This window comes from Battus philenor, unplaced genomic scaffold (genome assembly GCF_028537555.1).
Source record: "Battus philenor isolate CCGP_79_NKW_IND1 unplaced genomic scaffold, ilBatPhil1.0.hap1 SCAF_12, whole genome shotgun sequence".
Lineage (NCBI taxonomy): Eukaryota > Metazoa > Arthropoda > Insecta > Lepidoptera > Papilionidae > Battus > Battus philenor.
Genome location: NW_027181674.1, coordinates 3,002,030 through 3,026,984, shown reverse-complemented (window position 1 = coordinate 3,026,984; position 24,955 = coordinate 3,002,030). Strand labels below are relative to the sequence as shown.

The window sequence follows — 24,955 nt, the reverse complement described above, 5'->3', positions numbered from 1 at the left end:
GTTTCTTTTTTTTTTTAAAACGTACATAAGTGATGATTTTGATTGATGAAAATAATATGAGTAAATAATTAATTACCCCTGCGAAAATTTAATGATAACTTAATATAACACAAGTGAGTAATTTTTATAATTAGTGCTTGCTTAACGTAAATAATTATTTCCTTTTAAACTTTTTAAATTATAGTACATATGTCAACATTTAATTCTGTCATTTGAATGGTCCGTTGCGTTTGTTTGAATATTTGTTGTAACTGTTTTGACAATTTAAATTTGTAATACTTGAAATGATTTGTCAGTAATTCATATTTTCTATTGGATTCTATGAAATACTAATACAGATTTAAGAATTGCCTTTAAAACTGTAGATAAACATTAACAAATATGCAGCAACGTAAGTAATTTCAATAATATTGATTTGTTGTTTATCTTTTGAGCTTTTGTTAAGTTTTATTGTTCAAAAGCTACAGTTTGTTATTAATTTTGTTTTAGCTCCAGCTTTTACCATAGAGAGTTTTATAAACAATTGGAATACAATTTTTCAAAATTATCCACTTACACCTGGTGATCTAAAGACACCTCACAAAGTTATTGGGTCGTTGTTTCAATTGTTTGATCGTCTTGATATTGACAGAGATGCCGCTACAAGGGTAAATAAGTTTTTTTTTGTATGTTAGACACTAAAAATAATTACCTGATTATACGGATCAATATTTACGCTAAATTATTTCATTGATAAGAAATGAAGATATATTTCATCATTATAATCATTTCATATTTCATATCAATAATTTTCAACACAATATAGTAAATCTAGGTGCAATGCCTTTTAATAAATGACAAAATATCTTAAAAAATTTTAATTTTTTCACTGTCTTCAATTTTTCATCACAAAAATTGTTAAAATTACTGAAATTTCAATTTTACTATCATAGCTAACTTTAAGAGAGGCCTATGCCTTGCAGTGGGTGTCCATCGGCTGAAAAGTAGATGAAGATTTTAATTTGTTTATATTGTTATTTATTTTGGGTCATGTATAATTATTTGCAATTTCATAGAAACTGTCATCAATTTGAGTTTCTTTATAATAGCATTCAATTGTACCTATGGCTGCTGCATGCTTGTTATCTAAGATCTGAGAATAAACTTTAAAAACTCAGTCAGTCCTTTTGTAATATATTTTTTTGTAATTATAAGCATTAATGCTAATGGAAAGATTAACACACACATCTGTGAAATTGACTATGTTGTTAGTTCACCTAGTGGGTGGCCTACTCACATCACTGGATACCAATTTGTGGTTTCCGCTCAAGAAACTTTGGGTCCCAACAACTATCAGTTGCTGAAGTAATGTGCACCATCTACTTCCGTATGGCCTGGGTTCTTCAGTGGATATATATCTAATTATATAATTTTGTTCCAGCCTCCACCAGATGAGTGTGCCTTTGAACATATGGTTTATTATAGAGACCTCATACCTATAATCAACACAACACGTATTGTTAACCATCTGCTGTCTATGAACTCACAAGGGGCTAAAACTTACATCACATGCTTCCTTCAACCTTCGCTAGTGACCACACATTCAATTTTACTCTTGCTCTTCAACCTTATGCTTTTCCATGAGCAACGCTTAAGAGAATTAGAGCCTTTTGAGGATGTATTGTTCTCTCAGCAGGATCAGGTACATATTTGTTTATTTAAATACAGTATGGTTGGTGTATATATACACATATCACCTATTGTATGTCTATATATGTATATATACACCCTACACCTGAAATTTTTTTGTGCTTATCCACAATCAGTCTAGTGACTATAAGCAGATGTTTTATGTGGAGTATGTCAAGATCAGGTTGGCTTCCAGCGAAGCCACTCCGATCTAATACCAATGTCAGAAGAGCAGCTATCTGATTCAGCTGAAATGATGATGTGGCAATGACATCTTTTAAATTTCAGGTTAAAAAACTAGAGGAAAAAAAGTCAAAGCTATTGGAGATGCGGAATGAAGAGGTTGTCGAAAATGAGAAACGCATCATGAGGATAGAATCAGTAAGTCAGTTTAGTAAAAATGTTTAAAACAACAAATGTTTTGAGAGCCTACACCTAATTTCGAAAAATTTAATGATCATTCCCTTAATGTTCTTCGCGAGTAAAATTTTGTAAAATTCTTAGCTGATCTCCATGCAAAACAAGGAATATTCCTGCTAAATTTCAGGCTTTTAAGCTTTATAGTTCTAGAGATATGGTGATGACTCAATGCATTGATTGAAATCTCCTAAATTATCATAAGAGAGAGTTTGTATGGTATTACTGTAATGTCTTACTAGATTTTTAAATAAATACACTTGAAAAATTATTAGTAAATACTTATTAATACTACTTGAGTAATTTTAAAGGATATTGGATTATATCCCAAATTATTTTGACATTCCCAGTGTTTCTACTGCACCACAGGGGCGTTGGTGGGGACCTCATGGTTGGGATTCAGTTGTTGGTTATTGACATATCCAGTCGCAGTTTACAGTCACAAGTACCTTCAAACTTGTTTATCATTAGTCCAATCGCAGATTAAGCTTATTCTTTCTTGAGAACATGGAGTATTATGTTTTGGTTTAAAACATCAGTGAAATAAAATAAACTAGAATATGGTTACAATAACTTGAATACAATATGGCTAGCAGCAAGTGTACATTGCCATCTCACTCATACAAGCAGGTATAGATATACCTCGCAGATTAACATTGTATTCATTCGCAACTAGGATGTTCTTTTGACAAAAAATATCTTTCCCACAGTAAGCCAGCTTCAACTTTAGCTGATTAATATGAATGTGAACATTCATGATTATGAATAAAAATTTATTTATTTAATCAACAGGAGACTTCTATCCAAAAGCAACTCGAAGAAGAAATAAAGCATGAAAAAGAAGGTCATCATAAGGAACAAGAAGAGTTAGATATGATGCTTAACAATAACACTGATAAGAAATTACAACTAGAGAAGATGGAAGCAGTTAGAGATGGTATAATTGTAGAAGTGAAGATGTTGAAAACAGATAGAGTATATGATGCAGAAGATATTAAAGCTTCAAGTCAACAGGCGGTGCAGGATATCCAAGAGATAGAAGAGAAGGTGAATTCATTCCAAAATATGTTAATGGAGAAAGAGAATAAGTTGAAGCATTTGCAGGCGATCAAACCTAATTTAACAACTGCGAATAATTTATTAGATGTAATCACAAATGTTTCTGAAAGTTTGAGGTAAGACATTTTAATATTTTTTATAAATATAGGTTGTAATTTTGGTTTGACGTTGATTAATTGGGCATTCTGTCAACCAAAATCTTCAAAGCTTTTACACTTATTTCTAAGCTCCCTATATAAATTCCCTACATTAAAATATTTTGGATTAATTAATTTTTTCATTGGAATGCAACAGGCGTATAATTACACATTATTGACCGGTACATTGTTGGGTACCGTTTTTGCATTCATTTGGGCATTGTATAACTTGGTTTCCATAACGACTAAATCATATACACCATTATCAAAAAATAACGCCCTTACTCTACTGCATGGTTGCACAGACTTCTTAAGACTAGGGGCCACTCGGGCAAATCATGATCTGATGGCGGGCCCACCGCCAGAAGTATAGGTAATTAAAGACAATAAAGAATTGATAATAATTTACTAAAATTGAAATTTTACAATCTTTTTTAAATTTGGCTCAAATTTACTTGCAGCAATGTAAAACTGCATCAAAACTTTCATTTGCAAAGCAGTTTCGATTTTTTGTTTTATTATTAATCAGTATTGTAAAAGTTTGTTCACATATATAGGTAGAACCAAATAAGCTGGCACATTTCAGAGCGTTTATGCGCAACTATTCGTACATATTTTTATCAATGCAGCGGTAAAAGTTCAGCAAGTCTCCTTCGTTGAATTTGTTGCGTAAATTTTAGTCGTTTTGAATGTCGATAATTTCTAACTGCATTGACTCCGGCGCATTTTCAACTGAAATCGTGGAAGGATTTAAAGAGTTTTGCGTGTCTTATTAAAAGACGTTTGTAACACTTTATCAATTTATTTAACACACGAACAAATTTTTATTAGCGCTTGAGTGCGAGCAAAAAGGACGTGCATTCGTCGTAGGACTCTGGGGCGCAATGTGCTCTGCGACCGAGTGAAAGCGGGCAATAGAACAAAGGCGCAAAAGAAATAAAAGAAACAAAAGAAATAAAAGTAACAAAAGGTCTGCGCCCGCGTCACCGGTGCATGCATGTGCTCGCTGCACTAATTCGGCACACTAAGTTCGCCCGTCGGCTATGCTCGCCCACATAATCTTACACCTATTATTCATTCAGACATCACATCAGTGTATATACGACTCCCACAGATTGCAGAATATGTCGAACAGAGGTTTAATTTTTTTAATCTCCAAAAATTGTCTTGAAAAGATTGAACATATATCATGAAATCATCATGAAAAATATATAATATACTGACCAACAATTGCACTGTGTGGTTGCTAAAAGAAATAACAACAGCGATGAATAAAAAACCATCACTAGTTTACTAATGGCCGGTCAGCAACATTTAGCCTTAAAACATGAGTTAACTATTGACCAGTCAAGCTTTCTACTTATTGACATAACATTCTATATTTGTGAGTTTTCTCAAGTCCTGTGCTCTTTTCTCGCTTTGAGCATTCAGGTGTTCTTTCAATGGACTATTGACAAGTTCTAAGTTTATGGAGGCGTTTTTTTTCCATGAAGGGACAGATAGTAAATAATAATTAAGTTTAACATATTTCTTACTAAATTAATGATTTTTGGATAGGGTAAATCATACATTAATTGACAACAAATGAGCTATATATTATCGTCTTTATGCTTTTAATGTGAAATAGCATATATGTAAAATTAATTATTTGCAATATTTATATTTTCAGAGATTATGACGACTTTGAATCAGACCATTTAGAAGGATGGTTAAAAGTTTCGGACACTGAATTGAGTGATCTCCTGGCGAAACAGGAGGAACTGAAAACTGCAAGAGCGATTGCAGCAAAGAACAGACAGGAAGGACAAGCATGGAGACAACAAAGGAGAATAATTATGGCAAAGTAAGTGTGTGGGAGTAATTTTATTGCTAGTATATCTGATTATGGGGTGATTGCTCTATTAATCATGCTGGTAAGAAGCATCATAAGGAGAAGAGATGATCATGTAAAAATGTTTTTTAGTCATCATAGTCATCATTTTGGCCATAGGATGTCCACTATTGGACATAGGCCACCTTTAGATTTCCAATAGGGCGATTTGAAAGGAACATGTAGTTGTTTGTTATATGTTCCAACAACTTTAACAAGAATCCATTGATCATTTGAGAGAAAGCCCTTCACTGAGGTTTATGTACCTGTAAAGAGTTAGTTTTTAAAATATTGTAAAAAAACAGATCATATAAAATTATAAAAAGTAGATCATATTGTGTATTATTTTTAGATTCAATTGTGTGGTTAGGATCCATGTTTGCCAAAACATGTTAAATATGTTAAATATTTCATCTGTAGAACATCCTCTACTGGACATGGTGTCCCCTGGAGATTTCAATACAGGGTTGAAATGGAATGGAACCTCTAAGGGGCGTGCGGAACAAGACTTACACTGCACAAGGCCATATTTTTATATATATATATATATATATATATATATATATATATATATATATATATAAATATGACAGATAGTAAACAATAATTAATTTTAATATGTATTTTGAAAATGAGATGTACATTCACCCTTTCAAAGCTTTTGTATGTATGTAGCATTATTTCATGTAGTGTAAATGCAAGCTTTGTATTACACGAAATACAGTATTTATGTTTGAAAGGCTTTAAGGAGTTTGTTTGCCTATCTAGCGTAAAAGTTTACTGGTTTCAAAATCTGGAGGTTAAGGAGAGGTGGAGGACTAACCTAGACAGCTTAAGCACTTTTAGTTCTTTAACACTTCATAACCTATGAGGCTATTAACGCTAATAATAAAGAAGAATGAAATGTCAAGTATTGCCAACCTCAAAGAGTGGCACAGATAATAGTAAAACTGAAATACCTCTTCTAATATTAATTACATGTATGTGTCAAACATTTGATGTCAATCAAAACCAAATAAGTGTGTTAAGATGTAACCAAACAAAAAATACTCAAAAACTTCTATATATGTAATCATTATTTATAATTAAGAAATGAAAAAATTAAAGATATATCTCTCAATAATTAATAATTTATTATTTAATTTTACATTTGTTTTCAGTAATCTCAAAAATGCGGAAGACGAGGAGAAAATTCTTCGCGATCGCACTGAAAAGATGACGCTACGGATGCAGGAGATAAAAGAATTAACAGAGAAATATAAAGCAGAGAAAGCAGAGGGAATGGAAGAGCTTGAAACAATTAAGGAGACATTCACTAATAACGTGGGTATCGACTAATGTTCTTTTTAATGAGCATATCGTGTTTATATACATATAAAACCAGTTAAAAGTTTATTTAACTATAATATACAGTAATATACCACGTTGGCTGAACGTGAAAATTCATGACAAAATGTTCCTCTTCCAACGGTGACATCGATTTTGCTAAAGGTGTCATATCTGTCGTGGGTTTTTTTTAATTTATTACATAAGCTCTAGCTATAATAAAAATGAAATATCTTCTCGTTCAAAATACCTCAATGCCTGAAGACGAAGGTCATTGACCAGTGTATGTTGCCAGTAACATACTGATTTGAGATATGATCGCTTATGGAGGATTATATATCTATGATTATTCAAAGAGCAATTTCGCTGTGACAACGAAACAAATAAATTCAAGGTTAAAGATGTAGCTTGAAGAATTGCTCATTTGAAGTGGCAGGGGTCGGGGTTTATTGCTCGTGCAATGGTGGCTGTTGGGGCCGAAAGGTTCTCGAGTGGCCTTCACGAGCTTTCCACTGTATATCGACAATACAGTAAAGTCGCTGGATGTAGTCAAAACTGGTCACCTAGGTGATGTTTGGGGGAGGACTATGCCATGCAGGGGTATTTATTACCAGACATTATGATAAAATTTTGCTAAGTATTATGTTACTGTTGTCCTTCAAAGATAATTTATTAATGGCTTCACCAGAGCATGAAATTGTTTAACTACCATGTATATAAAACATTCCCACATGTAAATGAATCTATTTAACCTATCCTGTATATTTATGTCAGCTAATGTTAATTTTTGTTTCAGTTGGAGAAGATAGAAGACGCGTTGTCGAAGAAAGCTCTAGAAGTTAAGAAAGTTCTAGAAGATAAGCTGTGTAAACGCGGTTGTTAGTCGCGATTGTGCACATTTTTGCATAAGTTTTATCATTCTGCTTGCAATTATTTCTATTTTAAAATATAAGATTTTAAGAATTATAAATGTTTATTAATGTTTTTCCTCTGTTTTTATACATCATAATGATACAATTTCAGAAAAAAAAACAAAAAAATTGTAATTTTTTTTCCAGCAAATTCGATTTATCTATGTATATAAATATGAATACCCCAGTGCGTATGTTATAGTCATGCCATAACTTAAAAACGGCTTTACCGTTTTCACTCATCATCATAAGTTTTCTCATGTTTTACTTGAAGGCTCTCATGGAATAAAAATTTAAGTGCGGCTTACGTTTGCAATGTCGATAATTAAATCACAAGGCCATTTGTTAAGTGTTTGTGGCTTTAATATTGAAAACCCATGTTTTTTATGTCAGTTGCTTGTCGTGTTTCCGTGTTAGAATTGAACATTATTTATATTACAATTAACATTGTTTTTGAGGGTTTTTTTTTAAATTGTTTGATGATTTTTTTCCGTCTTGTAAGAAGTGACAAACCATTGCTGATAGATATTTTTGAATTTCTAATCAAAAACGGGCAAGAAGTCGTTTATGCAGTCCTCTCTTGATGTTAACCCTTTCCACTCCAATGTCGAGTGTCACTCGACACTGATTTTGTTCCACAAGCTCCACTGTCGAGTGATACTCGACATGGTGTAATACTTATTTTTGCGGAAAATTTTAAAACAGGAAAGATTTTTGTTGCTAATGTTTGAATCACGAATGAATGAAACATATTCTAGAATCGCAAGATACTATAATTCAATTAAATTTTATCGATGCTACATAACCGCCTTGGAGTGGAAAGGGTTAATCTGACACTACCTAAAGACTTCTGAAGAGAGCGACACAGACCCTCTTTTCCTGTGCTGTTTTATTGATTATACTGACCCCAAAATTGGTCCGATAGGTTATATCAATGGGGACAGTATACGTACCAGAGGGCTAGGATCTATTTAAGTTAGGTTTTACCTCCACCGTCTTAACCTTCAGCCTACCGCGTGCTCCGCAGTATCGAGGTGGACGCGGTCTCGGCCCAGCTCTTCACGGGGCACGGGGGGTTCTCTGAGTACCTCCACAGGTTCAAGCTCAAGGAGGACCCCTCGTGTTTCTGTGAACCGGGCGTGGACCAGACCGTGATCCACCTTGTGGCCCGGTGTCCCGCATTCGGGGGACTCCGGTTCGACTTCGAGTGCCGGCCTAGCGTTGAAATCAGGGAGGAGACAATAGCCTCCCTGATAGGCGGCGATGACAAACAGGCGTTCATATCCCTTTGTAAAGAGATCGCCAAAAGGGCGATAGAAAGAAATAAAACAAACAGAGTATTAAAATATAAATAGATTAAAAACGTAAATAGAAACAAAACTGTGATAGAAATAATTATATAATAAGTAATAATGTGTAAAAAAAATGTAAAATAAAAATATAAATTAAAAAAATGTAAAAAGCAAAAGGGAAGAATGATAAACGAACAGAGCAAAAGGGTCAGAAAGAAGAAATGTGGTATAAAAGAATGGAATGAAAGATCATGTGAAGAATGGAAGCAGAGAACGGAAATTAAAAAAAAAAACTTAGTGAAAAAAATTAATTGCCCAAAAAAGACCCTGTCCCACCACAAGATAGGGGTACGAGAGGCCCCCAATAGCGAGGGTCATAAAAAAAAAACCTTCAAGCAGGTAATAAAACTGTAAGGCTCGCTCATTTCCCGTACGCCACAAAGAATGCATTAAAGAGACTATCCTTACTTTGAACTAGATAAGCTGGCTCCGATATTTAGATATTGTACCGGAATTGTCACGGGATGTAGTCTAAAGGCATATTCCTCTTGCTGAGCAGGTAACCACTCAAGCTGCGGTAACCTGCTGGAGCTATAGGTGGATCACCTCCCAACCGAACTTGCTGAGTATAGTTTTGTATTGTTAGTATGGTTTTGTAGCGCTTTCATGATGAAAGACCACACCCCTCTTTTTATTTAACCGTCCGTTTTATTCCAACTCCTTGTTTTATTCTCAACAACTGTTGACAGTAAATATATTTTTTTTAATTCACTAAATTTGCAAGAAAAACGTATTGATTTCAGTCGAAAAAATATTACAAATTGTTTTTTTTCCCATGTAACCTCATTGTCATCAAATCAGCCCTATACAAATAGTACATCCAAAGAGATTTTATTAGAAGTTTATACGTACACTCTATACATTTGTGTTTACTTTTATATATACTGGTTTTTGTTATTTTTTATATGTGATATATACAATGAATCATAAATTAGTGTGTCTGTATGTCTGTACTCGATAGATTCAAAAATTGTACATCCAATTGCCGTGAAATAATAAAAAAATCCTCGGTAAGGTTTTTTTTTCAATTTTTATGTTTGAGGTATCAAGCATAAAAAAAAACATTAGATGCATTACACAGAAACGTGTGAAAGGGTATATGTAGTAAAAATAAAATGCTTTACTAATATGGTTGTATCCATATTTAAAGCACGTAGCAGGTTATTTGGTTAGGCCTCGGGTATTGGATGCAATATCCAGCCAAAGATGGACTATGTTTTTGTTATGAAAGAAATAAACGAAAAACAACTATCTGTCTAATCTCAGGTCAGTCGCTCGTTTCCTTAATGAAATATGCAACTTAAAATGCATAGAATGGATAGGGTCGGATAGAAAATAAAAGTTGGTATTCCTTACGGTGGGCTGATGTGACCAAATTAAGAAGAAAAGGATGGATAAAATTGGCTAAGGATAGAACTAAATTAATTATCCACATCTCTAGTGTATAATAATTAATATATACTACTGTGATTAAAAAGCAAGGTGATATTGTCATTTAAAACTCCCGGGCATTAGGAAGGCAGATAATTCTTTTATTCTTAGGTTGGTAGAACTGTCTATAATATTTGCCAAGCATCTGTTAGTCAAAAGTAAAAAATTTAGTTCAGCCCAAACCATTTTGTGTCTCCAACGCGTCAAATCGTAATTCATGCATAAATCATTCAATTTTTTTTAAAATAAATCGTCATAAACTGGTTTCACACCGTTCTGTAACCATCGCTTGATTTAGTTCCTTCCGACTTAAGGGTATTTAGCAAAGTCAAAAGGCCAATGAGTAAACGCCGTTTTGACACGGTCGAAGAGATAAAAACCGATTTGAAAAGAGTTTTGAAGACTATACCGGTAAAAGACTATGATATATATACGTACGTTTTATCAGACGGATATTACTTTGGAGGGGATAAAATTGATTTGGAAGAATAATAAAGAATTTACATTTTATAAACCAATTCACCTTACTTTTCGATCACAGTATTACTAATAACTTATATTAAAACTGTAAATTATGGGCTGTAAGTTAAGAAATAAAGGCTTAGTTATTATTAATTATAAAATTATTATCTATCTATCTCTATATATAGAGTTGAATGTATTAGTGACAATTATTGTATGGTACACCCTATACAAAAATCACTGGTTTTAGAAATAATATTTAATGGAACCAGGCGTTACATTGCGGAAGTCCATCCTAAATAAGAAAGGACCAATATCTAGCCACTTCCGCACATGCAGTGGTTGTCGTGCATGAAAGTGCACCGCCCGCCAGCCCGCTCGTAAATGCGCATGCGACAGACAATGCCAACTACACAACCGCCACCGTAAATTCACTCAACACGTGTTTCACCCCTCCACGGGGCATCTTCAGGAGTTATTACACCGATTAGTGCTCTCGGTGTTTAGCTTTTTCTTTCTTATTTAGAAATAATAACGGAATGATGATATAAGAATTTTTTTCCCTTTAAGACAACTACTATCAATCGCAGTGTAAAACTAATTAAAATTCAAAAATTCTTTATTTAACATACAATGAATTATATTACTTATTTTTGTCAGAGTCTCCTCTTAGACCTCGGTACAATTTTGTTTTAAAAAATTTGAAATGATATATTTAATTAAAATTAGATAGAATAGAAATAACCTCACGCAAACATATAAATAATATCGTCTATGAAGTCATTTATCTGTTGTAGCCGTACGCAAAGGTTAACCATTTTTTAAATCCTCATATTTCACGGGAGATTTGAAAAAGTGTATACATTGCCCTTAGAATCTAACTCAACTAGGTCGAATCTGAAATACACAAGATTTGTTCATGCTTCTGGTATATACATTGTATATTACACTTTCTGGAAAAATCTATTATGTTATTGTAAACATACAATAAAATAGAAATAATCAATATTATACTTATTTTTTATTTAATTTTAACTTCTTATTTATTTGTAAAGATTACATTAGCTATTTGACGCTCACATGGGTATCTTTCGTTATAGCATCCATTAGTAAAAGATGACTCATTCAATGTAATTGTATCATGTTTACATTGCGTCGATGAGGATAACCGCAGGGGATCCACCGCAGCGTTCTTCCTATTTCGGAATGAATTTTTATAGATCTCTATTATCCTGTTAAATTTCCACGGTCGACCGCAATTATTGACAGAATGTTTGATCATTTGTCTACGTCTGCTAAATTTGGTATTATTACTTGACTTTGACAGATATTCGCGCCAAAATATTAAATAATATTTAATCTATTTAAAATAGATAGTTAAATTTGAATATAGTCTATTTTAATGTCTTTTTATTTATAATTGTAATAGAGATATTTAAATGATTTTTAAATTTTTCTATTACAATCGTTTTATACGGGAGTGTTTTATTAATCAAAAGTAAACAACAGAAAATAAAACAAAGAAATTTGTGGCTTATTTTTAAAAATCGACACTTTTCACTATTATTAATTCTCTCTTTTCATATTCATATTACCATCAGTAGCATACTAACGATAGACAAAATTCACACTGCAGTGGTCTCCTTTTCAAAGAAAATATGTCTATTGTAATAGGTTAAACAAACTAAACTACAGCAAGTTTTCACAAATTGGCGTTGATAAAAAAATACAAATTATCTGAAGTGATCGATGTGATTTTGACTTATTCTTGCAAAAAACCATATATTTAGCATAATATCATTTAGTTTTTATGCTCTAACGAAAGAACATTGATTGGTTTCCGCAGTTTTAAATCTTTTTTAACCACAGTTAATTTTTTATTTATTTAAATAACAATATAATTAAGTCAATCATAATCATCATTTCGGCCGTAGGGAGCAAACAGTTAGACATAGGCCTGATTTAAAAGGATCGGTTAAAAGCGAACTGCATACTACGTCTTCCGGCGATCTTAACCAAGTCTTACATTCCTGATATGAACTCGTGTAGAAATACCGAAAGTAAGCCTCTCATGGTTTGTTGAGCGACTGACAGCTTAAAGCCTTAACTGAGAGACCACGTTTGTGTTCCGTAAATATTCACTAGTGACATGTATTAATCATAGAATCGCTTCTTGAGGGACTGAGTGGCGGTAACGTCTTATCGCTGCTGGAAATAGGCCTCCTCAAAGATTTCCAATAGGACTGGTCCTAGGCTTGCATTCAGCGTTTCCAACCTTAACAAGGTCGTCTGTTCGTCATGTGGATGGACGTCGCAGGTGACAAGCGCCCCTCGGTCTCCCGCGGTCAGCGACTTCCGGCGACTTTACCTATGTCGTCTGTCAACCTAATGTTTGGCTTACTCATGCTGCGTCTACCGGGTCATGGTGCCGTTCGAAAACAAAGTATCAAGTCATTGCAATATATTGCATTTAATACATATTAAATAATTTTAAATTATACTTTAATTCATTAAAGATAAAATTCGTTTATTCAACTTCTGAACTTTTAAAAGGACGTTTATTGATCGTCAACTTATTATTTTTTTTACTTTCTTTATCTGTGGAGAAGTAGCAGGAAGAAATTCCACAATAACACATCTTTTTATAAAATTTACGGTTATGTTTAAAGTATTTAATTTTTACACATACATTTTATCAGATATAGCCTAAACGAAATCAAAACAATCAAAACACACAATTGTTAAGGATTATTGTCATTTACATATTCTTGTTACTCTTCTTCTTTTTCTCCCTTTTTCTCTTTACTCTTAAACATTATTGAATAATAAGTGTTATATGTCAATTTACTTTTAATATGAATTTTGAATTTTATGAATGATAGTCTAATAATGTTTTGCGAAATTTTATTAAATCTAATTACATTTATTTCAAATGAATTCTGTGATTAATAAATGATTAATAATTATAGAAGTTAATTTAATATAATTATAATAATTTTTATGTTACTCATATCAACAGTTAGATTTTAATTTAAATTTAGATTATGAAAACATAACAAGAATGCAAAGGTTAGTTTTTATAACCTTACGATACGATAGCGTGGAATCCCCTTTTACATACGGTCGACGCATTCCCGTCTTTAATTGCACACATACGTGGCCTGGCCGTATTTAAGTTCAGACATTTGGTTCTTACTGTCACAGTAACTTGGTACGTTTGTGTGAACAGTTGTTTATTCCGTCATCATGAAGTGCTTGGTTCTTGTATTCGCTCTTGCGATTTTCCTCCAATGCGAAGCTAAACAGCTGAGCAGATGCGAACTGGTGCAAGAGTTGAGAAGACACGGTTTTCCCGAAGACAAGATGAGAGATTGTAAGTAAATATTTTTAATTTTTTTATTCCATTTTCAAATCATTAATAAAAATATTAATCATTTCTCATTAGATGATACTTCGGAATTTCAATAGATTCAAACTTGGAACGTTGATTATAAAAAGTCTTTATTCTACGCTTGCGCAGTGGAATTTTAGCGGTAGAGGACTAGTAGACTTGAGATCGAAGGTCGCGAGTTCGATTTCTAGGATACGTATCTTCATCATCTTATATGATTCAAACTTGGTGCATTAATTATATAGTGTTGCCACTGCTCACAAACAAGGCCACGAGCAACCCCTGCGTATGTAAATACTGCACTGCGATCACTGCCAACGGGCCTGCCAAGCATGGCGATTAGGGTATATTCCTCATAGATATCTTTTGAGAAGGCCTATGCCTTACAGAGGGTATATATAGGCTGAAACAACAACTCCAAGATTTAAATAGATATATATTTTAAATTTAATCGAATAATCTGTATACAATTTTCGGCGACGTTTTATCGGGAGTTCTAGTCTATTGCATTCGATGTGATTTGGCTTCATGTAGCTTCATATAAATTGATATCACGAAAGCAGAGGTCGGTGAGCTAAAAATTAACTGTGTACGATCGTATCCCAGTTACATTAACGACGCTTAGTCTATTGATATCTGAGGAATTAAACAAGTGAAAAATACAAAAAGTATTCATAATTATAAAATTTAACATACTTTATTTTACACGCTAGAAAACATACATAGTTTCATATTAATAAAAAATATAAATGGGTGGTCTTATCGTTGGTGGTAGTTTCTTCTGGACAACCATAGTATGAAAACAATATAAGTATAAATAACGGGTAGTAAAAGTGTACATAACATATATGTATACAAACGTACAAATATAAACATACATACACATGTATGTAGCAAATACGGTATAATTTTTATAAACACAATAACAAATAAAAACAACAATTCGGATCGCACTTGCCTCAAAAAGAAAAAGAAAAAAAGAGAATGAAAATTAAAGGATAAATAATTAATAGTCTAGTACATATTTCTTAACTATTTTCTTAAAAAAGGTAGTGACTTAGCATGTCTTATATTCAGCTATAAATTATTCCACAATAGAACGGCCTGTGTGGTAAAAGTTTTGGACATAACAAACAAGTGTATTACAAAATCATGATATTATTAATAATAAAATATATTACCATTAAAAATTGCCAATGTAAGTGTGATAATGAACACAAAAAATCTAACATGTTAAGGTTATTTTAAATTGAGGGATGTCATTGTAGCGGAGTTGAATTTGATTGTCGTTTATTGTATGACAATTCTTGCATATTTTCATGACCACAGGGGATAAATTAATAATTTACACTGAAAAATAATCTCAATAAATAAATGAAAGGTATAAAATTATATTATTTATTACAGTAATAAGTTTAAAGAAGAATATTTAAATTAATACGATCTTTCTGAATCACAACTTTCAATGTATATAATCTGCAGATAACAGATATTTATTCTATTTATAATTTGGGACGTACAGTGACTATATGAGAAATATTTAGATAAATTTAAATATCGAATATTGGTTCTCAATATGTGTATTAAAATTTTACTCTGTGAATGTTAATCTGTGTTCACAAAAAATATTATCAATTTTTTAACGAAATATGTTATATACAAAAATTAAATACCAGAATTAAAAAGAAATAGCGTAGTATTGGTAGAAGACGAAAATCCTGGCAGAAAAAGTTACGCCAGTATACACACCATAATTCGTCCAGTGTATTTTAGATGAATGTTTTTTTTTATAATTTTAGGTTCTAGAACGCTTCGGTTATATAAAAGTGTTGTTTTTTTGAAATTCAAACATCACTTAACTACTTATACTTCGAAAAGAAATTTATGTTTACAAAAAAAAACATCGAGTTCGATATTTAAATTCTATATTTGTTTTAGCGGCCAAGCGGTCCACTGCATCGGTGTAGTTCATTGACCTTTGTTGGCAGGCCTTATCAAAGCAAAACCAGCTTGTTAAGTTGTCTGTATTTCTTTATTGCAAAAAATAATCGCCTCGCTCTATTAATAGGGCAGGGTTAGTCAACGTTTTTGATAAAATCCGCAACATCATAACCATAGAGACTTATTTTTTTTTATTACTCATGACAGAATTTCTTGCTTGGAGTGAAACGTCACATGTTTGAACGTACGAAGTATTTTATATTTTAAAGTCTTCCATAAATCATTATTTTACTTTAAAATTATTTTAATATGTATATAACAGAAATATAAACTGCTTATTTATTTTCAATCATCCTGTATATTATTGAGAGGCATAAACTATGTTTATTACTAAAATTACAAAATATAATAAAAAAATGATACCATTCGTAAGTTTGAAAATGGAATAGGGAATTTATAACAAGCGGCTGTTTCAAAATTTTATACATAAAAATATATTTTTTATTAAGATTACAATTAAACTCCTTCGTAACTGTTACAGAGGCCTATACCCAAATAGAGACTTATGTTTCAACCACTAAATAGATAGATACATACATAAAATAATATGTTAATAATAATTTAAGGGTACTTAATAACAATTTGTGTAAAGTTTTTTTGGAAATTGTTATTAAGTACCCTTAAATTAAGGAATAAAAAACTTTTTAATATATACTATACAATTATAACAATTTGTTACGAATACAGGGGTGTGTTTGGTGGAGAATGAAAGCTCTCGGCGCACGCATCGAGTTGGGAAGGTGAACAAGAACGGCTCCCGGGACTACGGACTCTTCCAGATCAATGACAAATATTGGTGCAGCAACACCAGTACTGCTGGAAAAGACTGCAACGTCACCTGCGCTGGTGGGTTTATTTTTTGGTCATTTAATAACTTATAAGTTACACTTATATGGTTAAAAGCAGAGAGCAATGAAGATAATTAGGCTTGGCTTCATTTCAAGATCCTATCGGATTGGTAGAAGAACTAACGTCGCCGACGAAGCTCTGAAATATCTCGTCTAAAATACCACGTCTGAAAACTTTCTACCGTGTGTGTTTCCAGTGATGATCTGTAGATTTACAGCGTGGTAGTTTACGATTAAAGTCATAAGAAAATTCCATAACACCTATATAGCAATAAAGTACAGACGTAGCTCGAATAATTGCAAGTCTTAAGTGGCAGTGAGCACATGCAAGCGACCGCTGTTGTGTCAAATAGGATCTCGAGTAGCGACGAACCCGCGTCGCGACTTAGGATACCCTCAATTAGGTGGTATGACATAATAGCGGTCGCAATAAGTCACTTGATTTGAGGGAGATCTATGCTTTACTGCGATTGAAAGTATTTTTTCTGTGTGTGCATAATATTAGTTAATAAATAAATACATTTAAGAAACTTTTAAGTTAAACAGTTTTTTGCTACCCATATTTAGGTGGTTGTGGAAAAATATGTACCTAGTCCGCCATATTGGAACGGCGTCCATCTTGAATTTTAAATTTTGACATAATCATCGTGTTTTACTAGTGTAGCCCTTTCATTTTATACCCATATTTAGGGGGTTAAGGAAAAATATGTAATACGCCATTTTGTACCGGCGGCCATCTTAGATTTATAATGATATTGATTTTATTATATTGTATTGTCATCTAAATTAAATGTGTGTACCAAATTTCAGTACAATCTGACAACGGGAAGGTGCTTAAATTTCAATTTCTAATTTTGACCCAAATAAATAAACAAATAAATTCCGTACGGGTCGAACTAAATAAAACCGTTTAAAAAGGTGTGGATTTAATTTATCTACTGGTGTATTAAGGATATTCTTCAGCTATAAGTACCTCACTGCTGAACTTAGGCCTTTAGATTTTCAATAGGAACGGTTTAAAACGGTCTGTACACAATTCCGTCTGCCCTTCTTGTGTGTGGATGCAAATCCTACGCTATAAATGTTTTTAAAAGTCTTTTTCTAAATACTTAATATATTTTACAGATCTATTGACTGACGACATCACCAAAGCGGCCAAGTGCGCTAAGAAAGTTTTTAAACGACACGGTTTCAACGCCTGGTACGGATGGAAAAATCACTGCCAAGGTTCCCTGCCAGATATCAGTTCCTGCTAATGTATTTATTAATTAAGAATAAGAAAAGAGAACAGAAGACTTGTCATTGTAATCTCTTCATTTATAAATTGATAAGAAAATATAATGTACTATATTAAATGATAAATTATAGTGATTGTTTTTCATTGTTTATTGAGAATTTTTTATCACAAAGCCGAGAAGAACGGATATAACCTTCAACAACTGATGGTTAATGAGTCGAGGGTAAACCTCCTAGAGGACTCCAACCTTCCAATCTTCATGCCGCGCTTCAACAAAGATAAAAACACGTGTTGTAGTATAAGTCGCAGATAACTTTATGTGCAGGTGTCACGACCTTCCGAAATAAGGATGACGATGCGGGGCAGAAGAAATTATTTGATTTTTTTAATGAACATGTAGGTTCTTGGCTTTTTGCCATCATAGTATATCGCAAAACGTTATTTGAATTTACGTAATGCAATAATTTGAAAACACGAAATTAACAGATATATTGCTACTTATATTGAAATTAATATTTATATTAGAATACGAATTTTAAACATAATGTTAATGAATAAAAAAATATATTTTAAAATTATCATATCATCATATTTTAAGAGCGCATTCATATTGCTTGTTAATTAGCGACGTGATGTTTAACATATTCTATATATTTTTTTTGGTATTTAAGATAATTTTAGTAAAAAAAGTTATCAAAATTAGTGTTTTTACAATAAAATTCGATTATTTTTGACAACCATTATTTTTTTTTGTTTTTGAGGCCTTCTAGTCGGTCATTGTCGTCTTTTTGACGTTGAGTGACCGCCCGTGCGTGTATTAATTGTTCCTTCTAGATGGCTAGGAAAAAGAAAGCCTCCTGGCTTTGTTGGAGGTTGTGTATTATATACATACAGACACTATTTACAACGTTAATACAAACACAATGGTTGCGACCATATCACTGATGGCGTTCTTAAATCGGTGTTCGAATTTGAAATCGAACGCGTAAGAATTATTTAACTTTTAAAAATAATAATTGTGGCTGTAGTACCCAGTACGGCGCGTTCTTAAGTGAACGCCATATAGTGAAAAAAAAAAATTATTATTATGATTTATTATGGTTCGGTGATCGTTCGAAGTATTCGTGTACATGCAGAGATAAGAGAAGTATTTATGTTTTTTTTTAACGATAAATTTTATTATTTTTTTACACTGCAGTGATATTAGTAAATACTTGTAAATAACGGCACGTTGAATAGTTTAATAATTTGTTTAATTCTTATAATTATCTGTTATTTATTGTGAGTCTATTAGTGATTTTTGCGTCATTATAATTTGCCACATGTGTATTTAAATACACCTATCATCCGATTTATACGGTAGATACGTTCCTGAGAAAACCTTGTAAATCAAAAATAAAAAAATTTCAAGTCAAAACCATGTAAATCGAAAAGCTTGCAGAAAATGCATAATTTTGCTATTTAACAGTTGTGATCTTTTTTACAAGACCGTGTAAACAAGTACCGTGTAAATCGGGGGATAGGTATATAGCATATATGAATAATTTAGTCTATGGAGTTCAAACCATCATCATTACAGCGGTAGGATGCCGCTGGATACCATAAATTTCGATGACCAGTTGAGAGCCGCCTGCATCCAGTGTTATCCGTTAACCTCTGCTATCTAATTCTTTGCAGGATGTTCTTATGGAGAAAAAGGACAGTTCGTTTTTAATTTTTATTTACGAATAGATGTATCGGTTAGTATATATAAATAATAAAATGAAATAGGGCATAAAATGATAAAATGTGGAATAATTAATTTATTTCTTCTTTTATTTCAAGAAATAAAGTGATCGCTATGAAAAATTATAAATATTTTTTGTTTTATTAATATGCGATAGATATTTTAGTTAATAATTATAGAATTATTAACAAGACAATGTCATAAGCAATAGATGCATAAACTCATATATATGATATGTTTATATATATGATAAATTGTATAAAATCGGTGATTATACATTTAATGTATATACAAATTAAACTATGATAAATGTTTATTATTTTTATGGCCAAAGGCGCAAGTTGTACCACGCATTAATTGTAATGAAACAAAAATTAAATCTATTTAAATTTTAATCAAGCTTAACGTCGACTCTTAAAGTAACTTTTCATATATTACTTACAAATAAAATAATATTAACTAGCACCATGTATTGTCGATTATTTATAAAAGTATTTTTTTTCAATGTACAACTAGTTTATATATTTATGGAAGCTTTGCACCCTGTACTTAATGAATTATGCTTCCTGATAAAACAGATGAAAGGTTATATAAAAAGAACTAACTTGTTTATGGGTAAAAAAATAAACAGGATGATACGAAATCGGTGTTAAAGCTTAAAGTTAAACGAACTGTACATTCACTCCTTAACACGTTCACTGCGGGCCCAATTTTGAAGAACTTTCAGCTGGTGCGGCTGAGGTCGAATCAGCCTCAAGCTGAACTTCCTAGTAGTGCGGTTGAGGCCTTTTCTGTTTCAATCATTTTTTTTACAATATTGAGTCAATGCTTCGCAGACATAAAGAAAGCTATATTTGTCTTTGCCATATCTCATACGGTTGAGTGAAAACAGCCGCCGCACTAGAGAGAAAACACGAGTTTTACGCGCCGCACCAGTGCAAAGTCTACCATGAGGCTGAATCGGCCTCAAGCCGCAGTGAACGTGTTAAAGGCTTTGATTATTTATATCCAAGTTGCCTGAATATATGTAAATAATATGTGTTATAAACTTTTTAAAGTCAAAAATTGATGTGTCCTTAGACTTTATAATTGACATTGATACTTTTAATAATGAAAACGTTAAGTTATAAAATAATTTTATTATTAAGAATATGTTTATTTTCTGCAGGCGCTGATATTGGGTAGTGCTTTGCCTCTGCAGTGATTCTTCCAGCCGTACCAGGCGTTGAACCCGTGTCGTTGGTATATCTTCTTAGCGCACGCTGCAGCTCTTGATATATTATTTGTAGTGATCTCTGAAATATTCAAACATCAAACTTAGCTTTAAGTTGAAGCTCGATCTCATTCACTCCCTTAGCCATGAGAATAATGCTAGAAGAGCTATGGAACGAACAATGCTCGGAGTTTCGCTTTGACATTGCGTCAGAAATGAAGAGATTCGCAGAAGAATCAAAGTCTCCCACGTAGTTGGAAGGCACGTCCCAAGTGGCAGTGAGCAAGGCAAGTTCCTCGTGCAAGCAATAGCTTTTGAGGCGGGAAGGTTTTCGAGTAGAGACGCGGCGTGTGCAGGCCCCCACTAGGTCGATGGACATAATTAAGATGGCGGGAATTCGCTGGATACAGGTAGCACAGTACGGGCCATTGTCGCGATCTTTGCGGAGGCCTATACCTTGCATTGGACGTATAATATGTAGCTTAAATATTTTTAATCCTTAAATGCGTAATGATGTAAAACTGCAACATACCACTTAAACGTAAAATGAGAGAGTAAATCCATAGTGTTGTATATATGCAACATAAGGTTTTTAAAAAAGTAAGAATGAACTGAATTTTAGTGTACTTATCTGCAAGATGAATTTTTATTTTAACAGTATAAATAAAAGTCATGCATTTAAGGGTTAAACGTGGAAATATCATGTTTGCGTGAAACTTTTAACTTCATATGAATATAATACATAAACCGCACTAACCTGCGACGCAATTTCATCGTATTCTATCAAATGTCATTACTAACTTTTTTTTTACATAAAGTGGAAATGTCATATTTTAAAGAGGTTGTGGTGAATCAATGTCAATAATAAATATAGCATAGCTAATAATATTGTTAATAACTTGTTATATATAACAGAGCTGACAGCAACAATAGAGAATGCTATAATTTTATTTATATTTTTACATTCTGTGTATTTATGAGTTACTAAGGAATTATGTATTTTATGTTTACTTAATACATTTAAAAAATCTTGTAATTACAATTATCGGCAAACTTCAATTGCTGTTTATTTGGTATTTTATAAATAACATTGTCGTGAAGGAAAGTAGCCGTTTCGATGTTGGATTCGTTAGCTAAATTATACAGAAGAAAAAAAAGTGCTTACGTTTACAAGTGACGTTGCAATCCTTTCCAGGCTTATTGGTCTTGCTACACCAGTACATGTCGTTGATCTGGAACAGACCGTAGTCCCTCGATCCGTTTCTATTTGGTTTACTAACGATATGCGTCCGACGCCCACTTTCTTTCTCCACGAGGCACACCCCTTAACAAAAAAGTGTTTACTGTTAAATACATACATTCATCATCATTACCTCCAAAGATCTCCACGACGCCTTGCACTGGACGTATCCGGCGACTTTTCTTGGCCTAAACTATTACGTCGTTCCACTTAGTGGAGATCCCACCCACGGGGCTCGCCACGTACTTGATAACCTTCCTTACACAACGGCTGTCAGTTATACAAAATCGATTCATTATAAAGTTCAAACTCGAATAGATAGCGTTCTGAAAGTTCCAATATATCTTCTCGTCCAAAATGCCGCAATGTCTGAAGACGAGTCTTTGATCAGTATGTGTTGCAGGTTATAACCTATGGATAGAGACTTGGTTTTTTACGACGGGCGTTATAAGAAGACTCAAGATCCCCCAGAAAGCAATGTGGTCTATGCTAGGAGATTCGCTGTGAGATCGAATGTTCTTTTTTCAAAATAAGTCAATCGAAGCATAATTTTATGTTTTTTTTATAGGACAGTTACTCACAGTAACAATGTAAAAAAAAGAAAGTGGAGATTTGTAATTTTAGTAATATAAAGAATGTACGCATATTATTCATTTACTTTTTTACGGAATCATTCTAAAAAATATGTGACGTAGATTCTTTAAATCTTTTTCTGTGTTAGTCTCGATTTGTTTTATCATCCGATTTTGGTTTGACGTTTGATTTATGGTTCGCCCTTTTATAAAAATATGGCGCCAAAAAAGGAATTTTATTTAATTGTGAATTGATAATTTAATTGAAATATCAGAGTTAGAATTAAAAACGAAATGTCGTTAAAATAATTTTTCTTAATTTAAGTATTAAAGTAAATTAAAAAATAACACGTTTTTTTTTTCGACTAAATTTTGACAAATGGTCAATCGTAAATCAATATTGAATTTCAAACAAGATACATTGTAACGAAAAAATATTTTTTTAATTATCAACCACAAAAAGATAAAAAATATTTAATTTTTTGGCGGGAACTTCTGTCAAAAAAGATTCTTTTTTATCACTTACAATCTCTCATCTTGTTCTCTGGAAAGCCGTGTCTTCTTAACTCGCGCACAAGTTCACATCTTGACAGCTGCTTGGCTTCCAACTGATAGAACAAAGTAATCACAAAGAGGAAAACTAATAGCTTCATGATGACAAAAATTTAAGAACAATTGTTTACAATGTGCGGTTAACGCTTTGAATGTCTATAAATGCTAAACAATTGAGTTATCGTTTATATATGTGAGACATATATCGCATTATACCTACAGTTAACATGCGGGAATTCCTTTGACTTGTTATCTAATATGAGGAAAGAAATACGAAATATTTTAATTACGTTACAATTATAATTACAAAAATGGTCCAAATAGTTTTAGAAATTTAGTATTCATATTGTAGACGAAGTGATTTAAAGTGTTTTAATGCAATGCTTAACCGTCGTGACCTATAAGTCTTCTTAAATATATATACATATTTTTATTGTGGATCTATATATCTATATAAAAGTATATGCAATATTTATTTTGTCGCCAAATACAGACTGATTGGTAACAGATGTATTAGCTTTAAATGGCTCAGTGTAGCTCATTTGCCAGCAAACCATTAAATATTTTATACATTATTTAAATGTGTATAAAGTGATCACTTTGAAATACAATTTTTTATTGGAATGCTATTATCTATTGGCAGCATCCATCTGAAACGTAAAAAAAATAAATTCTAGCAGTACAGTCTTCAAAGACAGATAATTAATTTTAATATATAGAAATTCGAATTTTGAAAATGCTTTTTCTTACTATTATATATATATATATACTATATATATATACTATATACTATTATATATAATATATACTATTATCTATGTATATTCTGAAATTTTTGATTTTTAAATAGTGTTTACCATACAATAATTGATAGCGAATGCGCTACACATTCAGCTTTTTAAAGATTTTACATTTATAATCAATTACGCTGTAAATATAAAAAAATATTCGCTGTCTTTTTGATTTTAATAACATAATCAAATATTCTAGAACACATAACAACAATTGAGAGATTCTATACTTCTTCTTTTAGTTATCCAACAATAATGTCTATTCACTGAACAAATCGAGGTGTTGGAAATTATATTTATATATAACCTATTAAACTATTAACTTAAAGAAACTTATCTGAGTCATTAGCTATAATGAGTAAAAATTCGAAATTACCCATTTGCGTACATATGTTGTATATGAACCATAGAATGACAGTGTACACCAATATTTTTCAACCTTCTATGTGCTACGCCCCACTATGTAACTATAATTTATATTAAAGCGAAATGGTTAAATTCATGTCGAATCCACTTTCGTTTTTTCGTTTCCCTCCATGACAATCATTGCCCCCCTGTGGAGCATGGGCCTCATGTTGGGAAACACTGGCGTACTGTACGTTGCCCTTGTCTTGATAAAAAATCTTGTAATCGACGATTAATTGGTAAAGTACTTTTTTATCTATGACAACAATTTTATTGTAATGCAATTATGATTAATACAGAAATTCTTGCGATAATAAATTTTGCTACACCTAAGCCGATGATCCCG

At 32.3% G+C, this 24,955-nt stretch overlaps 3 protein-coding genes across 3 annotated transcripts; 2 read left to right on the top strand and 1 right to left on the bottom strand.

Moving 5' to 3' along the window:
* The first annotated feature begins 250 nt into the window (after positions 1–250).
* LOC137932965 (trichohyalin-like) lies at positions 251–7,403 on the top strand. Its single transcript, XM_068776659.1, has 8 exons — positions 251–391; positions 490–647; positions 1,421–1,681; positions 1,957–2,049; positions 2,878–3,260; positions 4,951–5,124; positions 6,312–6,474; positions 7,274–7,403. The coding sequence occupies exons 1-8, from the start codon at positions 382–384 to the stop codon at positions 7,358–7,360; spliced, it is 1,329 nt and encodes a 442-aa protein (XP_068632760.1). The 5' UTR covers positions 251–381; the 3' UTR covers positions 7,361–7,403.
* A 6,467-nt stretch (positions 7,404–13,870) lies between these two features.
* Positions 13,871–18,237, top strand: LOC137933082 (lysozyme-like). Its single transcript, XM_068776857.1, has 3 exons — positions 13,871–14,006; positions 16,713–16,871; positions 17,999–18,237. Exons 1-3 carry the CDS (start codon positions 13,880–13,882, stop codon positions 18,127–18,129), a joined length of 417 nt encoding a protein of 138 aa, XP_068632958.1. The 5' UTR covers positions 13,871–13,879; the 3' UTR covers positions 18,130–18,237.
* Positions 18,238–20,991: 2,754 nt separating this feature from the next.
* On the bottom strand, positions 20,992–23,547 carry LOC137932819 (lysozyme-like). The gene is made up of 3 exons (XM_068776495.1): positions 23,388–23,547; positions 22,215–22,373; positions 20,992–21,131 (listed from the first exon to the last, which is right to left on the bottom strand). Exons 1-3 carry the CDS (start codon positions 23,512–23,514, stop codon positions 20,992–20,994), a joined length of 426 nt encoding a protein of 141 aa, XP_068632596.1. The 5' UTR covers positions 23,515–23,547.
* Positions 23,548–24,955: the final 1,408 nt, after the last annotated feature.

Bases quoted from the DNA above. Each gene is read 5' to 3' on its own strand.
- LOC137932965 (XM_068776659.1), top strand. The intron at 2,050-2,877 runs GTAAGTCAGTTT...TTTAATCAACAG, and splicing joins GCATCATGAGGATAGAATCA to GAGACTTCTATCCAAAAGCA. The intron at 5,125-6,311 runs GTAAGTGTGTGG...ATTTGTTTTCAG, and splicing joins AGGAGAATAATTATGGCAAA to TAATCTCAAAAATGCGGAAG.
- LOC137933082 (XM_068776857.1), top strand. From the start codon at position 13,880: ATGAAGTGCTTGGTTCTTGTATTCGCTCTTGCGATTTTCCTCCAATGC. The intron at 14,007-16,712 runs GTAAGTAAATAT...TTACGAATACAG, and splicing joins CGAAGACAAGATGAGAGATT to GGGTGTGTTTGGTGGAGAAT. The intron at 16,872-17,998 runs GTGGGTTTATTT...TATATTTTACAG, and splicing joins CTGCAACGTCACCTGCGCTG to ATCTATTGACTGACGACATC.
- LOC137932819 (XM_068776495.1), bottom strand. From the start codon at position 23,514: ATGAAGCTATTAGTTTTCCTCTTTGTGATTACTTTGTTCTATCAGTTG. The intron at 22,374-23,387 runs GTAAGTGATAAA...TTTTTTGTTAAG, and splicing joins AGAGAACAAGATGAGAGATT to GGGTGTGCCTCGTGGAGAAA. The intron at 21,132-22,214 runs GTAAGCACTTTT...TGAATATTTCAG, and splicing joins TTGCAACGTCACTTGTAAAC to AGATCACTACAAATAATATA.